This window comes from Parasteatoda tepidariorum, chromosome 9 (assembly GCF_043381705.1).
Source record: "Parasteatoda tepidariorum isolate YZ-2023 chromosome 9, CAS_Ptep_4.0, whole genome shotgun sequence".
NCBI lineage: Eukaryota > Metazoa > Arthropoda > Arachnida > Araneae > Theridiidae > Parasteatoda > Parasteatoda tepidariorum.
Window position 1 is genome coordinate 80965884 of NC_092212.1, and position 22912 is coordinate 80988795.

At 30.6% G+C, this 22912-nt stretch overlaps 1 protein-coding gene across 1 annotated transcript in view; it reads right to left on the minus strand.

Annotated features, from left to right (window-relative positions):
- The window catches only part of LOC107454372 (Myosin 95E), a 50890-nt gene that overhangs the window by 24460 nt on the left and 3518 nt on the right, over positions 1-22912 (minus strand). The window contains exons 3-12 of the mRNA XM_043044185.2: positions 22461-22579; positions 20003-20089; positions 17706-17771; positions 14247-14351; positions 12673-12735; positions 8209-8403; positions 7387-7501; positions 7058-7179; positions 3778-3845; positions 1182-1398 (exon numbers count right to left, since the gene is read on the minus strand). Coding sequence (XP_042900119.2) covers positions 1182-1398; positions 3778-3845; positions 7058-7179; positions 7387-7501; positions 8209-8403; positions 12673-12735; positions 14247-14351; positions 17706-17771; positions 20003-20089; positions 22461-22579 — 1157 coding nt within the window. The remainder of the gene's footprint in view (positions 1-1181; positions 1399-3777; positions 3846-7057; positions 7180-7386; positions 7502-8208; positions 8404-12672; positions 12736-14246; positions 14352-17705; positions 17772-20002; positions 20090-22460; positions 22580-22912) is intronic.

A 22912-nucleotide genomic window follows, 5' to 3' on the forward strand; every position in this document is an offset into this window, starting at 1 on the left:
ACTTTTTTTTAAAAAATTGCCAATTTGGCGATATTTTTCCACCTAGATAAAAAATATCAAAGCCAGTAGTTTTTGCAAATTTTCATGAGCCCAGAAAATGTAGCATTAAAAAATTAGAACACAAACGTTTCTCATTTCTACAAAGCTGTGGCTTTTCTCCATATTGACATTTTGCGCCATTTTCAGAATAAGCATAGACAGCGCTGAATTTAGATTGACTAAACTTGTCCTTACAGTCCTGAGTAACTCTTGCAAACTCAGAGAAGTTATGAAAATAGCATATTATTCGCAAAAAAATTTCATATGAAGACGAAACCTTGGAGAAAAAAAAACATTCAGCTCGTTACCGTCGATGGGAAATTTGCCGAAAGTCAGGTTGATGATCAATAACGTTTCTGGCAAAATACAATGTTACATTACCGTTACCTTCGAAGTAAAAATGAAACATTGCAAACTGCGCTTGATCTGACAATATGAACTGGTGTTGTATGGCTTTTTGTTTACCCTCAAGATAAACCAGGGTACCACTTTCATGCCAGTAGAGCATGTCTCAGATCATGATACTCCTATCAGACCTTTATACCAGGGCTAAAGAGAAGATGGAGAAAGGCTTTGTTCATTCCCTACTCAAATCTGAAGCTACGATTCCCCACCTCATGACGTCAAGCCGCACACACATCTCAAAGCTCACAACTAAAGAATATGAAAACTTTGCTGTCTATACTTTCTGTAAGAAATGAGTAGAACTTTACACAGCTAACAAATTATTTCTGTTCAAAAATACAGTAATCATTACACAGCGTGAGCAAGTAAAGATGAGTTCTCGCCAAATTCAGCGTCTTCCATAAGTGCCAAACTAGAAGTAGTGTTGATCAATATGAATGATCAACAATGAGAAATAAACAGCAGTATCGAATAAACATAGACCAATAGTACTCAGCTGTTATTTCTGCTTTTTTTGTCATTTCAAAGGGTCCAGTTCTGCATTGTTATCTCTAAACGAAAATGTAAATCAGCATAATAATGACGATTTAATAATAAATAAATAAACTGTCTTGCTGAGTTTTAATAAGCTTTTAGTCCTGAAAATGTATTGTTTTATAAATCATTATATGCTTACAAATGTTTCAATAAGTATACAATAATGAAGGTTCATTAAGAAAAGAAAGGGAACTACTTACAGTCTTGCTGTGTTTTAAGAAGACCTTAGTCCTGCCGAAACAATATTCGGAGGTATGGACGGGAAGGTCTCTTAATAGGTGGGTGACCCCTTCAACTGGCAGGCCGGACCAAACTGGCCACGTGTGGATGGACAGCATTTTGTACCGCTGCAGAAACGATTCGTAGTCTTGGCGGTGGGCGTAACCAGCTTTACGCATGCGCGTCGTCTCCAGTAAGCTACAGAAAAATAAATAAATAATTGAATTGAAATTCTTTTCACCATTAAATTTATTATATTAATTTCCATTTTCAATTTCGATTATTTAAAAAAAAAACTAAACTTTTTAACAGGTGAGTGGTATAGGGCAAAAAAATTAACAGTCTAAAGAGAAAATGTTGATTATAAATTTGTTTGTTAATCGTCATTTACTTCACCTAAGATGCAACCCGATGGGCTCCAAAATAAGTGCTTTCAACTTCTCATATTATTCACTTTCGGAACTTTCAGTTTGTTTTTCATTGGTAAAAAATCTAAGAAAGATTAAATATGCATGGTTATCAAAGGTTTCATTCGAGTAGAGTTAGTTTCATATGTTTCCTTCAATTTTTCGCACGTAATATTTATATGTAATCTAATATAATTTAATGATCATGTTAACTTACATTTCAGATTTATTTAACAACGTATTATTATATTTTCTAATAAGCATGAATTTTATCTTGCATTATTGACTCATGCCCTAAATTTTTTTAGTTGAAAATGTTATATACGTCATATATACATAAATAGCTGAAAGTATTTAAAAGTAATCAAATTAATGTAACTTAACTTTATGATTGCAATTATTCCATATTTATATTGCAAACCAAAACAATTAGAAATGAATGAGAGAAAACTGGATCCTACCACGTGATTTTCCAGCCAATAAAAATGCGCCGACAACAATGGAAAACGTTGTCAGACCATTATGATTTTGTTACACAGAGAAATATAGAGGGCTGTTTTAAATTTAAGATTGATATTATCACACTTTAAAAAATATTGGTTTATTAATTTATTTTTTAATAAATATTTATTGGATATAAGTCTTTAATCGTTTCACACGTAAAAACGTTTTGTTCGTTTCGTTTCGACATAAAACTTAAAAAAAAAAAAAAAAAAANGAGTAGAGTTAGTTTCATATGTTTCTTTCAATTTATCGCACGTAATATTTATATGTAATCTAATATAATTTAATGATCATGTTAACTTACATTTCAGATTTATTTAACAACGTATTATTATATTTTCTAATAAGCATGAATTTTATCTTGCATTATTGACTCATGCCCTAAATTTTTTTAGTTGAAAATGTTATATACGTCATATATACATAAATAGCTGAAAGTATTTAAAAGTAATCAAATTAATGTAACTTAACTTTATGATTGCAATTATTCCATATTTATATTGCAAACCAAAACAATTAGAAATGAATGAGAGAAAACTGGATCTTACCACGTGATTTTCCAGCCAATAAAAATGCGCCGACAACAATGGAAAACGTTGTTAGACCATTATGATTTTATGTTATATAGAGAAATAAAGAGGGCTGTTTTAAATTTAAGATTGATATTACCACACTTTAAAAAATATTGGTTTATTAATTTATTTTTTAATAAATATTTATTGGATATCTTAAGTCTTTAATCGTTTCACACGTAAAAACGTTTCGTTCGTAAAAAAAGAGAAAATTGGTTCTAATTTTAAAACTAAATGCCTGATGTGACATAAAACTTAAAAAAAAAAAAAACTGTGTTTAAACAGAAATATTTAGGGGAGAAAACGTAGATTTGAGATTAAAAAACTAAGATATTATGGCAAATCAGCTCTTGGAACCTTCTCCTGAATTTCAATTAAACGTTGCTAATCTCAGCGTATATATACTTTCAATGATAAGTTGATACATTGTCTTCACCGTTCCAATTTAGAGTTTACGACTACCTATGTTCAACTCCTTGTCTTCTAGATCAAGTATCGGGAGAAATATCCCTTCGCGGTGGACTTTTTGATGGAAGTAACCCGGATTTGCTTTGCATGGAGAAGAAAACCACGAAAACCTAGCATGGTATGCCTGGCTCTAAGGAGACTCTAACCCATAATCAGTCTTCCACTGAGGATATTTTACGTCAGCACGGGGATCGAGCACTGTGGTCAGAATTCGTATCGACCAGCTATCTCGGGGATTCAAACCTGGGCTACCTTATCGGGAGGCGAACGCTCTATCCCTTGATACTTGGTAATATTGTAGTAAAATAATGGGTGCTATTAAAATAACGCTATACTGTTAAAAACTTCGCATCAAATTATGGTAAAAGGTGCAGGTACTCAGAGTGTCGGTACTTTTCGTTGTAAAATCCATTTTTATTGGAACATGTTTCAGAACAAACAAATTGATATACCGCAATTGTTACAGTAATAATTACAGTAAAATCACTGAATCACTATAATTAAATAAATCTTACGGCATATTATTTTGTAATAAAAATGGTATTTTCCGATGATGCACCCAAAGTACCGGTACTTTATATCGTAATTTGATCCTGAATTCTTTATGCGAGAATACAGCTACTTACCCTAAATATCTTACTTGATGCTGCACTAAAGCCATTTCAAAAATCATAGGTTGTTTGAGCTCGTTCGGCTGAAAATTTATGAAAAATTTATTAAATGTCACGAAATTTATGAAAATTAATGACAAAATATTCCTAAAATATTTAAATTATCTATATATATTTCCGTGAAACACCGAAATCTGGAGGGTCTCGACTTTCACCGATGAATGTCAACAATCACTTACTCACTTTGGTGAATGTCCGAAGGCATTATATTATTTCAATATCTGATCAGGATAGTTTAGGAAAAACATCAACGTATAGGAATACTGTAAAGTTTATCCTGGTCAGTAACCACGACTGATGTTACTCTTAATCTATTCTAATAGAAAAAAAAATATCGAATAAGTGTTTAAATGTTAATGAATAAATTATCATCAAATTACACCGAGAAAAAAAGTTAGGTCAAAATTACCAGAATATGATAAAATGTACCGTATTTTTGCCTTTATGGGAGCATTAAGAAGCTCGTCAATTTTTACGGCTTAGTATAATGATACTTTAGTAAGAAGTTTGGTAAATTTAACTACAAAATATCGTTTTATAATGCGTCAAAAATATGATAAAATTTGGTAATTTTATCATACTATCTTAGATCATGTCATAATAACCTTTTTTTTTTGTTAAATTTATTCCTAATTTAGGAATTTTTTTACAAAATGTGAGGTAATAAGAAATATATTTTGGAAACCAAAATTTTCGGTAAACTGTATATGAAATGAAAAAATATCGAATGAAATATTTAAATACCGCATATTTTAGTTTTATAAACCAGAATTATGTTTTTTCATAATAAATGTCATTACCATGCAGTGAGGTAATTTTACCAGTTTTTTTTATCTGTGCAGATCCAGCATATATTTACAACATTTACAATAGCTACTATGTGATTGTTGGGATTCGGCGATGAAAGTCGCCAACTTCGGACGTTCACATCAGTGACATACATATATGATGAACAAATTAATACATAAACAAAAAAAAATCCTAATTTAAAAATGTATGTATATTAATGAAATCATTTGTACAGACCTTCAGCTTAAAACAGACAAATTCAACAAATATTCAAATGGTGTAGGTTTATTCATAAACGAGAAGAAAACTAAAGTAATGAGGATAAATCAAAAGAAAAATGACAAAATTAAAATCGAAAATCACGAAATAGATGATATAGAGTCATTTAGCTATTTAGGTTCTATTGTAGATAAAAAAGGTGGAAGTAGTGAAGATATTAGACAGAGAATAATCAAAGCAAGAACATGTTTTAAGGGATTACATAGATTTTGGAGAGAGTCAAATATTGAAATAAAGACTAAAATAGTTGTTTACAAAGCTATTGTTAGAGCAGTACTATTATGTGGCGCAGAAACCTGGAAACAGACTAAGATCGAAATACAAAAATTAGAAACCTTTCAAAACAAATGTTTAAGATTTATTTTTAAAATTTTCTGGCCTTACAAAGTATCAAATCAAAATCTATTAAAGAAAGCTAAAATAAAAACAATAGAAGATGAAATTAAAAAAAGAAGATGGAGATGGCTCGGACATATCCTTAGAATGCCGAAGGAAAAAATTACATCTGTAGCGCTTACATGGGCCCCTGATGGTAAAAGAACAAGAGGAAGACCCTGACTTACCATCCAGCGCATGTTTTGGGCGAATTAAAAGAATGTGGAATATCTGACTGGAAGGAATCAAGATCTAGTTCTAGAGACATGAGGCGTTGGAGGGATATGCTAGAGGCCTTAAGTGCCCAAAGGCACGTAGAGGATAAGTAAGTAAGTAATGAAATCATTTCAGATCATATAATCTGTTTTTTTTTTTTAAAAAACCTAAATTGTAATCAATTTTTTGAGACATTTTGGGTCGCTGAGTTAATCAAAATTAAATTCTTAACATAAAAAAAAAAAACAAATCTGTAAGATAAATAAAAATCTGAGAAAAAAGTTACGAAATTATTACACGGTTATGTTAAATTGCTCGAACAGACAGAAAGTTAAAAATTCATCAGATTCAGAGGAAGATCGGGACATCAGAAAATCATTAATTGAGAATGAAAAAACAAAAATCGCAAAAGTCATTTCTTATTTTACCTATAAATTTTAACTTACGATAGCAAGTAATGCTAAAAAAATTTTAAGATTTTAATTTAAAGTATTATTGAAAATAATTTTCTGTACTAATTTTATTTCATTGGATAATAAAATTTCACGTTTGTGGAGAAAATTGTTTTTAGCAAGCGTCAATCTTGAGTTCGACTTGTATATCAGATCTACCTGTCACAGAAAAGCATTGTAACATTTATCGATTATATTGACCATATTGACAGCTAATGATTCATAATGCATATTTTTCGTTATGCATCAAACTAAAAATAAAAGCATTTAATTTTAAGCATATTATGCTTTATACATCGAAAAAAAAACAGTTGCAAAAAATAGGTAGAATGAAAAAAAATATATACAAAAAATCTGTACTGGTCAATTACTATATTCAAATTTGGTTTGAGTTTTTAACTGGTTTTTATACTGGTCTATGGATTTTTAAACATTACAATGTTTCGAACAAACTAATATTTCCTTCAGTTCCTCTCATTCGTTTATTCACTCGCTGCATCATTTATTATTACAAGATATCGTGTAGCGAACCTAAGGAAAAACTTGTAATCTTCCGGTAGCCCGCATTACAAAATTGCGCTGTTTCAGCATTAAATGGCTGCAGAATGAAAAATATTTAATATTGCTGATGCAAAATCGTATGAATTTCATTTCATACTTGCACCACTTAACGATCCACGATCGTACCTTTCAAAATATTATTTAAATCGAATTTTTAACATATATTAACATAATATATATTGCCGACCAGGTGACCGAGTGGTTAGCGTGCCTGACAGCGGAGCTGATGGTTGCGGTTTCGAATCCGCTCTGGACATGGATGTTTCTTTCTCTCTCTCTCTCTCTGTGCTCTATGTCCTTTATCCTTTGTGTCTATGATTGTGTGAATGTGACCCGCCCTATAAACGGGTTTGCGGTTGTGTGACGTGGGCGACGCTGCTCCACCGCCGTGGCTTCGCCACAGGTGCCCACTGGGTAACGAGAAGAGAGTAGCAGTTCTGGCACTCCTGGCTGACCAATGGGACAATACATCCCAAGTGCCCGTCTTTAAAAATATTTTTAACATATATTTTACGTATAGTCTACATAAGAGTTTAATATACATTAAATGTATAGTAACATACCTTTATGCAGCGAACATAGAGGGCGTTCCTTCCTTGAAGACTTTTCATAAGTGCACCAATTGAGATCCGAAACTGGGTAGCGGTTGTGGCAGGCCTTTTAAGGGATGTCCTTCGAGGATTACCTGTAAATGATGACCATAATTATATGGGGACACCATGGAATTGTCCAAGTCATAGGCTGAACAATATCACTAATTAAATTGTTATAATTTTGTGGTTGTAAATTGCAACCAATTTCATGCACTATTGGACGATTCGTATAAGTGCCAGTGGAAATAAAGCACCGTTTAAGCAATAAATGAAATAAGATAGTGTATACGGTGGAATACCTTCAGGGAAGAGTGTTTTGAGTAAAGGTTGTTCTGTTCGGTACATGGCTTGGGAGAGGTCTCTGTGTAGAATATCGTTGTTCTTGTCAATGAATCCAGTCACTGAATATGTCACCTGCAAAAAAGTCATTTAATATACTACGACCCTCGTGCCAGAGTTCCTTATTATGTGATTATTAAAAGCGAATTATAATGTTTGCCCAAGCGATATATGAACACACGTCATAGTTTCAGAAATACACTAGTGACAGCAGTGCTGCTATTTAGAGTTGCAAAAATAGAAAATGTGCATTGAAGATGTCATATAACTGAATACAAAATTCGCTAACAAAATTTAAAGTGAGTGTAAATTCAATTCGAGTTGAAAATGGATGGGTTCAGGAAACAGCGCCCAATAGCGCTATTTCTGTAGTATAAAGCGAGCAAAATGCAGACATTTTTTGCTAAAAGTATAGCAAGCATTGTCAAAAATGTAGTGAGAGCTTTCGTGAAAAGGACGCATCGATTTCGGATATGCCGAACCACAGACCAAGGCAAGTAAACACCTCTGTTTTTTCTCTCTCTTTGCAGGTAAAATACTTTCTATAGCTTAGTATTTTTTTTCACTCGGCAAAACTTTACAATAACTTTTAATGCTCTCATACGATCATGTAAATCAAGCATGCGCAGTCTGTGTTGTTATCAACTTGCCTTTATACAAACTCAGCCCTGCATTGTGACGATGCTATTGCTACTGTCTTTCTGATGCTATCATGAGTGTTCACATTTCATTCCTACAATCAATATATTATTACTATAATTAACAAAAAAGATGGTACTCACTGCTCCAGCATAATGCCTAACCCTAAAACTGTGGTGAGGGAGTGTGCTGTCTGCTATGAAATTCCTGCATCCTCGGCTCTCAAAGTAAGGGTTGTCCTGGCAGGCCTGCGTCAGCTTGTATAAAAAGGTCTCATCACTGACCGGACCTGGCCGAAGGCACTCTTCGTCCAGCATGGCCAATATGCCATGATTATTCTGAAGCAAGGAAAATACATTTTAGCATTGGAATAAACCCTTCATAATTTATGGTGTGCTTGAAAAATAACAGAATACAGAACAATAACAGTGGCTTGAACAATAACAGAAATAATTAATTTGGAATTAGGAATAATTGTGTCAACTGTTTTCGAACTAGTTCCTTTTTTGGAATGTGTTTTTAGTTTTGAATTTGAAACATTTTTTGTTGAGTAAAATGTACATATGAAGAGTTTTGGGTAGCAGATTGTTAACTTTACTTGCTCATAAATTAACAAAATTTACATTTTTTTTTATTTCTAATGAGCTGCACAATCGGTTTTGCCGATGAGCAGACCTAGTGCGTTCTCCAGAGGTGGTATCCACTCTTTCAGGACCACCACAATGGGTGAGATACCGTTGNGAGTTTCAGAAGCAAAATTAAATTGTAAATAGTCAGGAATAGTGTCTAAAGCTTTCAATACTGCTGTGTGATTTGGAGGAACTTGATCATCTCGTCAGTATCATCCACCACGTTCTCATCATTCACAAGTTTTAATTAGATATAAATGAACAGTTCTTCACAAAAAATTTAAGTTTTATGGGAGGGTTGAAACATCACATGATAAATTTCTAAGAAAAGTACTTGACGTCATAATATGCTGCACAATAAGTTGTTCAAGTATTTCCCTCACTAAACAGATAACCTCCTTTTATGTACTCATAATGTTCCTCTGACTGCAAATAAGTGATCGCGGTCTCTTTCATCTTTCGTATTCCAGGTGTCTTCTTTTTCTCGAAAACAGCATGGGAGTAAAACTAACCTCTGGAAAAGAGGAATGGTCATTTTCTAAAAGTTGAATGAGCTTTCATTGTTGTTGGTGTAACAGATAAGACACCCTATTCAAAATTTTACAAAGAATGCCTTTCCAGAAACAGCAAAAATGAAAAGGTCACAGGGGGAAGCAAATTCAATAGGATCTAACAACATATGTTTCTTTTTAACTGTAACAAGGATTAATCATTTGCTTCATTTTTAATTTAAAACATTTTTTTTAAAGAAAAAGTATTTAAAGGATTAAAAAATTAAAATACTAGCCTAAAATTTCGGCGCATAATTGAAAAATTTATTTTTAGAGCGACGCATAAACGAAGGATGTTTATCATTATTTTCCTATCTAATGTACTGGGACCTATAAAAATCGTCGTATAAATGAAAAAGGTGCACAAAAGAGGTGGTGCATAAGTGAGAGATCACTGTAAAAAGTTTTGGGTAGCAGATTTGTTTACTTAATTTACTCATATTTTAACAAAATTTACATAAAATGGCTACAAAACGTTTTGTCAAATAAAATATTAAAATGCATAAACGTATGTGTTTATGCATTTTATTAATATATTTTAATAACACATATTTTATAATGCTTATTGGTAAATAAAATATTGCGTATCATATCAAAATATCTATTAGTTGGAAACAGTTATGGACGGAATGTTGTACAAAATTGAAAACTAAATTTATCATATCTTTCTCAGAAAATACAAAAGCAAAATTCTCCTTATTTTTATCATAAGAGAAAACATCCCTTAAAAAAATCGATCCATTTCTCCTCGTAATGTAAAGTTTGAACTCAAAATGATAAAGGTATTGAGTAATGATATTGCACAACAAAATGTTATAGCTAAAGCATTTTTAAAGTAGTTAGGGCTTTATATTTTTTCCATAAAAAAAGTTTTGAGCTTTTCTTTTGACTCCAACGTTCTTAGTATGTAGACATTGACTAATAGTAAAATCTGAATTCAATACTTGCAGAATTGACAACCCATCTTGGATAAGTTGGGTAAGGATATCATTTCCAAATTGGTTTCCTTGGCCCAGATAAGCACTATATGCTTGTAGTGGGTTCCATCCCATGTGGATGTTTATGGAAACGAAATTATTTATCTGCCTGCTAGGGAGGGTAATGAACTTTCTACAGTTCTATAATTCAACATCATCGAAGGTTCACTCTCTGCTTTTGGTCAATATAAAAAACGCTTGGAAGATTCCCACAGTTCCTCCAAGAATGAGATTCCAAGAATGTCACAGAGATTCCAAGAATGTCAATGCAGTGCTCTTGTCTCAGATTTGCTTGTACGACTTTATAGACTTCGGATTGGTCACTTAAAAAGTTTAACCTTCCTCGGAATTGAGAAGATATATATCAACACACAACGGAAACGTGGTAAAGCTTTTTAGGTTTTTAACGTAGGTAGGTATTTTATTTACGTTGCACTAGAGTGTCACAATGGACTATTGGTGACCTTCCCTGAGGATTTTTGGATCGCAATCAGAATTTTGATCCTCTGCAGAGGGGATGGCTCCCCCGCTTTGGTATCCCGACGACATGCGGGTGGAGTCGAGCAATTAACGGTAAAACAGCTTAACGAAAACCGATAAGCGGAGCCTAACTGTTTGTGTTTGGATATTTATGTTTCCTTATAAGTAAGGTGATATCCGAAGCAGTTCTGTTACGTTTCAAGCTCTGATATATGTATGTTTGTAAAAGGGAAAACCTCGTCGCACGCTTCAGAGCCGGTTTTTGATTAGATTTAGAGCAAAAAAAAAAAAAGAACTTTATGAGGATACTTTACGCTTTGGCTTAAATGATCGGTTAACAATTTTAACTGCGTCACAAAATGAACATTTGTCGAACTGTCCATTGCAAGTGGTCAGTTATCACGCTTTCCTCTCATATCATTGATGCCGCTGTGTGGGTAACTGTTAAATCAGGGAGAGACTGCTTGTGACTGGTTAATGCAATATGACCTTTTAAATTTGGTTTAGATGAATAAACCAATGTTATAAGCAATGACAACATATTTTATCCAAACAAATTAGTTAAATTTGTGGTAACTTAAGCATTTCTATTAGAGATGGCATCGCACTTAGGTTTTTTTTTAAAAAAAAATAATTAAAAAATTTTTTCGCGCATTTTTTGAAAATTGACTTTTGATTACGTATCATAATTTTCTTAAAACAAGATTTGATTTCATACCATTATTACTCCAATAAAAGAGAATGTAAAAGAGTTTTCTTTAATATTTTATTAGAAATTTTTTTTTATAATTTTTGTTCTAAAATAAAATAATGCGTACAAAGATATTACTTTGTGGTAAAAATTAGTTTATTTCAATAATCTGTTAGTGGAGCAAAATTTTGAAGCAAACATCATTTCTCCACACTTATTTTCAAACTCTCATAAAAGTTATGTTTAAATTAAAGCTAATTTTCCTATACAACAGCTTTAATAATTGCAGGTAAATAGAAATTAACATACTTAAAGTGAAAGTTGCTGTTTAAGAAGAATCCATAACTTTTAAAACATTTTAAGAATAGTTTAAAAACATTTTTCTCAGGCCATGGTTCCCCAGTGGCACAAGAATTGGACTCCGATTCCGAGGGGCTTGGGTTCGATTCTCGCTGAGACCCACGGAGTATACGCTACATGCGATATACCTGCTTATAAATTCAGTGGAATCGAAAGTCCCGTAGTCATTGAGAAATACTGAGGGTGCAGGGATCACGAGAAAATTTCCTTTCCTTTCAATCTAAATTAAAGAAGTGGCCTCATAAATGAGTTGTGCTGCCATCGATCCGTTGGTCTCCAAGCCAAGACGTATTTTCACTCTTACGGTGCTCTCCTGTCAAACGAAAGGCGCACCTTTCTGACTTAACTCGTAAAGCAAATGGCTGGGGAACTTGGCATGTCCAAGTGTCATTTAAACCAACATAGAAACACAATTAATGCATCACGAACAGATCATATAATCAGATTTGCAGATCTACAGCATCCGTTTTTTTTTTTCAATCTGCAGATCATTTTGCTATTTTCAGACAAATAATGTTACTATCTATTTTACATTAATTATTTCATACTTTGTATTAAATTTAATTATTCAATCTTCATAAATAGAACTAACAATATTTTAAATTCGATACATTTTTCCAGCATGTATTCGTTTACAGCATTTTTTAATTCAATTCTGAATTGTAAAAATTAGGCAAGCATGATATGAAATGTAATGTAAATTGCATCGCTCAAGTTCTCACATAATAAAAAACAATTTTCAAGAAAATTATGTATACAGTAAATACAAATATTATTTCAATCTTAATCTATCTCTGAAATAAGTACTTAAGTATACAGAAGAATAAATAGCACAAAACAGTTTTTTTTTTAAAAATTAAACACAAAAGATTTACACTGTATATATAGCATAATATTTCTGATCAAAACTAATTCTTACTTTTTCTATAAGATCACATATAACAGCATTATTGAAATAATCAATGTGCTCCCATTGTATGCCCTTCAAAATTAAGAAAAAGAAATTAATATTATCGTATATTACAATATTACAAAAATAATAAAAACATAGTATATACACAGCATACTCTCGATATCTCGAAAACCTTGTTACGTCAAACAGCTGAGATAAACTGATTTCTAAGTTAGGAAGAATTGAAAGGTAAAAAGGGAATAATTCATATCAACAATATGTTATATATTATGTTTTAATTATAATTAAGCAGGTTAAATTATAATAATTGCATTCATTATTATTGTTATCCATTGATAAATGAGAATTAGTCAAGCTGTTATTCTTTCTAAGTATAATCAAGTAGAGCGTGATCGAAAAGCAGAAGAAAGCGTTGATGACAGTTATGAGAGACGTTAGACGTGAAAGAATGCGTAGGAGACGTTTTGCCATACATGTTGTTTTATTGGTCTCATTCAGTCATACATTTGAATATAAAAAGATTTTATTTCAGTAACTTATTGTTGACATTATATTATTATGTATTATATTATTAAAATATAATATTACGTGTTATCTGATAATATATTATTATATACCTGATGATATATTATCATATGTTATCTAAGTACTCTAGAACACATTTTAAATGGATTTAAATTAGTAGTTAGTGAAGCTATCGTGGTTAACAAAGCAAACCACATAAGTTTTCATAGCAATTTTTGAGGGTTGGAGAGAGTTAGCGAACAGGGGGTGGAGCCCACTAGTGAAAATAACTATTTTAGATGTCACATATAAGAACATTAAGTATAATTATTGAAACATCAGAAGGTCTTTTATATTGACTACTAAGAACTTCATAAAACTTATATTACATTTAAAGCTTAGTTTTTATTACGTTTATAGTAACTAAAAGGTGTGGGAGAATAAAGCTACAAGCCACACTTTTTCCTACAGTTTCATTGAGCTGTTCTTTCACATTGTTTCTATATAGGTACTCAGCAAATACTGACAACTTTCATAAAATAAAAGCAAAATTCTCACAAATATTTTCAGGCTTGATTTAGAGCGTTTGCCTTCCAGTGAGGTGTCCCAGGTTCAAACCTCAGTGGTGGTTCATTGATACGAATTCTGCTCCCGACTGGCACCTGTACTTACGAAATACTGTGTCATACGGGTTAATCATCGGAGGATTTCGTAGTTTTCCTCTCCATGTAACGCAAATACCGGTTTCCATCAAAACGTTTTCTACGGAGGCTAGTTTGTCAAAATATTTGAACAAGGAGTTTCTTTGTCTTCTGGCTTGGGTTTCAAAATTACAAGGATACGGAGTTGAACATTGATATCGTTAACATAGAATTGGGTCGGCTGTTCAACGCCAGTTATAAAATAAAATAAAAATAAATGATTGGGAAGTATTGTGATTTTTCTCCAAAACAGATCGTTAGATCAACTTGAATGTGGCTTATCATTTTATTGTTTCAAGATTTTTCATCCAATGAATATACACACCGTTTTAAACTAAATGAAACATAGATAATTAACTTTGAGAAACTACATACCTCTTTGATATATTCTTCCTGTTCAGCTTTGAGTGTTAATTCAATTAAAATTTGTTGGAGTTTTTCGTTACAATAATTTATTATGAGCTGTTCGAACGAATTGAACTGGAAAAAAATGGAAGAGACAAATAATTAATTTCGTTTAAAAAGTACTAGAAACAGTTTTTTAAATTTCCAAGGAAATAAAGACGCATTCAAATTTCAACTAACATTTTTCAATATCTTTCTATTCTATTTCTTGTGAAATAGAGTTTTGAATGTATAAATACACTCTATAACAAAAAATTCGACGCACCAAGAAGGAGTCCTCCGATTTAAACGAAAATTGGTGGATAGGAAGACAATGTACAGAATAGTAAATGATTAAAATTTCAGAACAATTGAATGATTTTTTGCAGAGTTACAGTAACAAGTTCAATAAGGTTTTGCCCCGCCTCTAGCCTGGATACAAGCTGCCACGCTGCGTGGCATGGATCGATAAAGCTCCCGGATGGTCTCTTGCGGTATTTCCTGCCAAATTCGATCCAATTGTCGAACGAGGTCATCAACATTCCATGCCAGATGCAATCACTTTCCCATCATATCCCACACATGCTCGATGGGAGAGAGATCTGGTGATCTGGCAGGAAGAGTCTGACAAGCTTGCAGACAGCTCATAGCAACACGTGCCATATGTGGTCTGGCATTGTCTTGCTGAAAAACCAGCCCAGGGAGCTGCAAAAAGAACGGTAGCAAAACAGGTCTTAGGATGTCGTCGACGTACAGCTGTGCTGTAAGTGTACCTCTAATGACGACTAAAGGGGTCCGGCTGTCAAAGGAAATGGCACCCCAGACCATAATGCCTTGTTGAGGGCCGGTGTGGCGTGCAATAGTGAAGGCAGGATCCCCCGTCTGCCCTGTGCTTCTCCAAACATGTCTTCGATGATCGTCAGGACACAGTTGGAAGCGGGATTCATCGCTAAAGATTATACGTCCCCAGTCGGCATCATTTCAGCCATATCTGTTCAAAACATTTATGCATACGAAATTTCAAAGCAATCGGATGATTGCTTCTTTGTGCGTCGATTTTTTTGTTATAGAATGTACTTAAAAAACTTTTTCTTACATACATTTTTATTACTTTACTAAAAACTTAATTCGCTTCAAAAATATATACAAATTCGAAATAACAGTTGACAAGTTTCAAGATCTCAAAAACAGATGACTATTTTCAAAATTTGCAAAACGTGAAAGTTAAGAAGAAAAAGTGATTTGAAAATGGAAACATAAAGGTGTGAAACAAAATTAAAAAACCACAGTAGCCGAGAGGGAAAAAAACCAGGTTAAAATTATAAAAACACGAGGTGTTTCAACAAATTGTGATCTTTGGTGGGCTGAAAGAGTTGAATTTTTTTGAAATAGATTTTTATTACGTTGATGAATATCTATGTTTATTGGGATTTCTATAAAATATAACAGCTGAATATTTAAATCGAGACTCGAAAAGCAATTTTTTTGTTGATTAAAATATTCTGTTAAATTTGTAATTGATTGCAAATACTAATTACTAATCATGCTATTGGAATTAATCATCAATGATTGCATGCAATCATGATTACTTAAAGTCACAAAAAATTAAAAAATAACATGCAATGAGAATTACAAGTAATCAAAATATATGATTACATACAATCGTGATTACCCGTACTTTTATATTTAAAATAATTGTTATTATAATTACAAATGTTTAAAATATAAGAATGCAGGTAATCATGATTATATGTAGTCATATACCTCATCGTATTTTTTCATAATCATATATTTTGATTTATTCTTATGATTACATGCAATAATTTATTTTTATTATTTCTAATTAATTACCTAAAATCGTTTTGTTTTGCTATTAAAACAATCATGANTGCAATAGTGAAGGCAGGATCCCCCCTCTGCCCTGTGCTTCTCCAAACATGTCTTCGATGATCGTCAGGACACAGTTGGAAGCGGGATTCATCGCTAAAGATTATACGTCCCCAGTCGGCATCATTTCAGCCATATCTGTTCAAAACATTTATGCATACGAAATTTCAAAGCAATCGGATGATTGCTTCTTTGTGCGTCGATTTTTTTGTTATAGAATGTACTTAAAAAACTTTTTCTTACATACATTTTTATTACTTTACTAAAAACTTAATTCGCTTCAAAAATATATACAAATTCGAAATAACAGTTGACAAGTTTCAAGATCTCAAAAACAGATGACTATTTTCAAAATTTGCAAAACGTGAAAGTTAAGAAGAAAAAGTGATTTGAAAATGGAAACATAAAGGTGTGAAACAAAATTAAAAAACCACAGTAGCCGAGAGAGTAAAAACCAGATTAAAATTATAAATACAATTTCAACAAATTGTGCTCTTTGGTGGGCTAAAAGAGTTGAATTTTTTTTAAAATAGATTTTTGTTACCTTGATGAATAGATGTTTATTGGGATCTCCTCTATAAAATATAACAGATGAATATTTCACTCCAGATTCCCAAAAAAAATTTTTGTTGATTAAAATATTCGATTGTATTTGTATTTGATTACAAATAATAATTACTATATAATTAATTACTAATTACACTATTGGAATTAATCATCACTGATTGCATGCAATCATGATTACTCGAAATCACAAAAAATTAAACAATAGCATGTAATCAAAATTACAAGTAATCAAAATATATGATTACATACAATCGTGATTACCCGTACTCCTATAATTAAAATAATTATTGTTATAATTGCAAGTGTTTAAAATATAAGAATGCAGGTAATCATGATTATATGTAGTCATATACCTCCTCGTATTTTTTCATAATCATATATTTTGATTTATTCTTATGATTACATGCAATAATTTATTTTTATTATTTCTAATTAATTACCTAAAATCGTTTTGTTTTGCTATTAAAACAATCATGATTATCGTTGTAATCGAAATTATGATTAATTGTAATTACCATTAAGATTAATTGATTTCTATAATCGATTATTGTAATCACGACTGCGGTTGTAATCAAATATAAAAAATTTAATTACGGTTGCAAGTAATCAATATAGTCTTATACTGTATTAGATCACATGTTTGTTCAATTTTGCCTATACCTAGTCATGTGTCATTAACACCAATTTTGTTTTTAAGTTTAAATTAATATGAAACAGAGACTAAAAAATATGTATACAATTTCAATATTGTTACGATGTGCTTTTACTCATTTATCCATGACTTATTTTTTATCACATTATTTTGCATTACTTATCATTAATAATTACTTATCATACATAGTTAATTATTATATATTATTGCTTATTTTACATAATTACTTATTAACCCATTATATGTTTTGTAGAACAATTTTATATTGAACAAGAATCTCAAGTATATATTATAAAGGTGATTATTATTTGAAATAGGAATTTTTCAGAATAAACAAATCTCACCTCCAGGACTTCAAAACCATAAATGTCTAACATTCCTATACATTTTCTTTTACCCATTCGTTTTGCCTATGAAAACAACATAAGAATTAGAACACAATTTTTATGAGATAATTATCACATATTGATTTTGAAGGTCACTTTTGAAACAAATTACTGTCAAACGTAAAACAGAATGGGAGAAAAAATTTTTTGAATTTTATTAGGCGATTTATTTAAATTTTTACAGTTGAATACTAATTAATACAAAAATGCACAATAAAGACAAAAAGGATAAAAGAAAAAAGACCGATATTTTTTAGCGCTCCTCCCACTATTGTATTGATATATTTTTCTTTGGCTATATTAAAACAATATTAGAAAGCACTCTTTTTTGCTGATATAATCGTATGAGCTGATGAAGAAATTATATCTCTTCCGTACTTCAATTTCCGCCTTTTTAATTTTGTTTTCAAATATTTTTAAAAGTTCTTCAGTTTGAAAATTTTTTCTTCTTCTCTTTTAAAAAAATCTCAAATTTTGAGGTGGAGGACTTCATAAATATTGAAAATTACGTTTGAATTTCATAAACTTCTTGTACGCTAAACTTTTGAATCGCTGCTTTAATTGATAAAAATTATGCTTCATTTGATTTTTTTTATTAATTATTGTCGAGAATAATAATTCAATAGGCACGAATTTAGCTCTTCTATCAAAGTTTACTTATTTGGCAGCTAATTTCAGATATGGTCAACTTATTTACCAAATCAGTAAATTATGATAAAATAGTTATGTCATTACGGTTTTAATGGAATCAACATTAAATTAATATAATGCAGTAAAAAAAGGATAAGTTTAAATGCGCACAAACAGCCAGTTCATTATAAAGAAGAGCATCTAATGCAACATTTTACATTCAACAGTACTTTTTTGGATGCGTAACAAAAGAAAGTTAGCATTTTGGTACAAATTCAGCTTTACAATCATTGTTTAGTTATCTAGCGACTAACTTGAAGAGATCGGCAATTTATTAACCAGATCAGAAAATTTCAATGAAACAATTATTTTAATACGGTTTCTAATAGAATCAATACTAAATTAAGATAATTTAGGAAAAAGGTCGAATGCGCACAAACAGCTAGTTCATTACAAAGAAGCGCATTTAATACGACATTCTATATCCAACAGTGCTTTTTGTATGCATAACAAAAAGAATTTGGCAAATAAAAAATGTTTTTTTTTGTAATTTATCTTAACAATAACTTTGAAAGGTACTAAATAAATTATATGCATTATTTTCAATATATGCATTATTTCAATCACTTAACAATTACTTTGAAACAGACTAAATACATTATATGCATTATTTCAATCACTTAACAATTACTTTGAAAGAGACTAAATACATTATATGCATTATTTTAATCACTTAACAATTACTTTGAAAGAGACTAAATACATTATATGGATTACTTTCTAACCACATTGTCACTGAAAAAGAATGAGCCTGATTTGCAGATGGTACTCTTAAAAAAGATTCTGTCAGTCAATTGTCAAAACCTCCCAAGTGCCATATGTATACATGAATAACAAAGTATAAAACTTAAATGTAACAAGAAATAAATAATTATGAATAATATTTCAAAGTTATAAATATCTTACCCTGATTGTTTCATTGATTTTGTTTACTAGCCAATTGAATAAGCGACTATACAAAGATTTGCATAAGGCATTTCTAGCATAATTGGCCTGCAACAAAAACACAAAAAATATATAAGATTAAATATTATAATAATTTTTGTGTTTATTACTCCTACCAAGGTAAAAAAAAAATGCATTTATTTGCCACATTAAAATTTTGTCTTGAAAAACATTCAAANCTTTGAAAGAGACTAAATACATTATATGCATTATTTTAATCACTTAACAATTACTTTGAAAGAGACTAAATACATTATATGCATTATTTCAATCACTTAACAATTACCTTGAAAGAGACTAAATACATTTTATGCATTATTTCAATCACTTAACAATTACTTTGAAAGAGACTAAATACATTATATGCATTATTTTAATCACTTAAAAATTACTTTGAAAGAGACTAAATACATTATATGCATTATTTTCTAATCACATTGTCACTGAAAAAGATTGAACCTGATTTGCAGATGATACTCTTAAAAAAGATTTTGTCAGTCAGTTGTCAAAACATCCCAAGTGCATGAATCCCATGTATACTTGAATAACAAAGTATAAAATTTAAATGTAACGAGACATGAATGATTATGAAGAATATTTCAAAGTTATAAATATCTTACCCTGATTGTTTCATTGATTTTGTTTACTAGCCAATTGAATAAGCGACTATACAAAGATTTGCATAAGGCATTTCTAGCATAATTGGCCTGCAACAAAAACACAAAAAATATATAAGATTAAATATTATAATAATTTTTGTGTTTATTACTCCTACCAAGGTAAAAAAAAAATGCATTTATTTGCCACATTAAAATTTTGTCTTGAAAAACATTCAAAATTGTTCTTAGAAATTTATGTAGGCTAATATAATGGCACTTTGTGAAAGAAGAACATTTTTATCTTTAGTACAAGGTATTGGATCATTTAAGAAGACGCTATTACTGGAGCAACGTTTCATCACAAATTCTGTTTCACCTTGATTAGTTCTTTAAAATTTAAGCCATAGAAAAAAAAATAGTTCATGTAAGTCGATAGTTTATCATAAAGCATAAAGTTTCAAATGCTAAAATTCTTTCTTTGCAAAACATCAAAAATCAGACAAATACTCAGCAAAATGTCATAAGGAAGTAATCCTGCCATAATTTGCCTGCATTTTGAAATTTTGTAAAAAAAAAAAAATCAGAAATTAAAACTTCATACTAAACGCCAGGTTTACATGAACTTGCTTTTTTCTACACTTCAAATTTTAAACTACCAATGAAGATGAAACGAAATTTGCTATGAAAGATTTCAACACGGTATAGCATCCTAAGACGTATACTAAACGGAACATAGATGTAAAAAGAGAAGATTTGCTGTCTAGACAAATGAGGTTTTATTTCTGATGCGTTTTTTAAGCTCAATGGGATGAAACTAATAATCTCAAGTCGATAGGATTAATAGTTTAAACGTTTTTAAGATTTTATGGAAAAACAGTACGAATTTTGACTTATGCCTATCTACTCAATAGGTATTGTTATCTAGTCAAGTAAAGTTCTATGTGTTGTTTTATACTGAATCGAATGAAACCAAAATGAAGTCGATAGAACAAAGTTATACTTTCGAAGCAAACATTTTTAAACTGTTTGATAGTGATTGATATAGCTCCTTATGAACTCTTCATTCGATTACAAGCAAAAAATAAATCGAAAACATTAATTAATTTGCCTACATAACAAGGCCAAATGTAAATATAGTAAAAATGTGAACAATATTCATATTTACCTAGATAACTTTTAAATGTAAGCCCTAATGGCATATGTTGAATTTCATTTAGGGTAACGTAAAATAATCATTGGATTTTCTTACGTAAAAAAACTCTTGGTTTAGAAAGATGGAATTTAAATCTATCATTCTTCCTTAACCCTACAATACCCTAGTACTCTGTAAAAAATTTAGGATTAAATTACGGTAAAAAGTATTGGCACCTTGGGTTAAGCATCCACTAGATCCTTTTTACTGTAAAATCCAATTTTACCCTAATTTTATTCATCGTATATTTTACAGAAATATTTATTTAATCATAGTGACCCCAGTGATTTTACAGTAAATATTACTGCATAAATATAATGGTCAATCAGATTTTTTGTTCAGTAATATTTTACGGTAAAAAAGGAATTTGCTGTTAAAAGCACCAGTAGTTTTTACCAAAATTTGATCCGGAATTTTTTACAGAGCATAATCCTTAGTGTAAACAAATGTAATGTTCCTCAATGTCTTGAATAATAGTCATATAGTATATTAACACACAGTGGCTGTCGCGCTACTGAGTTTAGTTTTTTGTATACTAACAATGATAAAAAATTAAATAACAAAATTTTTACACAAAGATATAGCTACTACAGTAAAATACTATTTTAGAAAACTACTCTTCTATAGTAGCCAAGTTTTAGTACTTATAGTTGCGATATAGCTGTTAAAGACAGTTATATAAAATTAGATATCATGATGATAAGATCGGAAATAACTCTCCATAAGTTATAAGTCTATTTAAATTGTGAATAAACAGAAAACCCTATTTTTATTTACATTGAGTTTGTTTTAATAATCTATAAAATGCACAGTTCAACCAAAATGATTCAACAAAACATATTTTAAAATAGTTAAATTTTAAAATGTGCATAAATTCTGTGTGTTGTAAAATAATAAGTATTTTTTTTCTTTTACGATTTACGAAATATTACTTAAATATAGAAAAATTAAGAAACCCATAAAATAAAAAAATAAAAAATCAATGATTTTTTTTAAAATTAAGAAATACGGAGCGAATTTTTCAAATAATGCTGAGAATGTCTACAGAATAAACATATAATTAATCATTTTTAATATTATAATTTTTTTAATCCACCATTTTAAATTTTAAAAAAGGTAGCCTTCATTGGGAATAAATTTACTAAAGCATTATTAAAATTTTTTTATTTTATTTATTTAAACAAATTTTAATTTTTTTAAATTTTTTCTATACTTATTATATAATTTCTTCAAATATGGAGCATATTTAGTTCATTTACAGAGCAACAGATGGCAGCAGTAAAATACCTCCGTCGCAGACAAATCCGTGACTATCACATCATGCCTCGTCTCGACGGTTCTTTGTGTTAGAGCGGCTTGCAGAACTGAAACATCTCCCTGCAACAGTTCAGCTATTTCATACATTTCTGAAAGAAAGAATAAATAAATAAATAAAATGTAAGCAAGCTTGCACCTTATACCTGAGTAAGAAATATTTAATTTTAAAAATTAAAATTTGTGTTCTTGTTCCATAATGACAGCCCTCATTATGCAAGGTGTTCTGTAATTATCACCCGTATTTTGCAAGGTGTTCAGTAATCAAGAAATACCAGGTAATCAAGTAATCTAATATTTAGGTAATGCAAGGACATTGAATTTTGGTCAAAATTAAGGTTACAAAATATATTAGCACATTAGAGGTTACAAATTAGCATTTTAGCGAGAAAGCTGCAAAGATGATTTTGTCAATGCATTTTTTT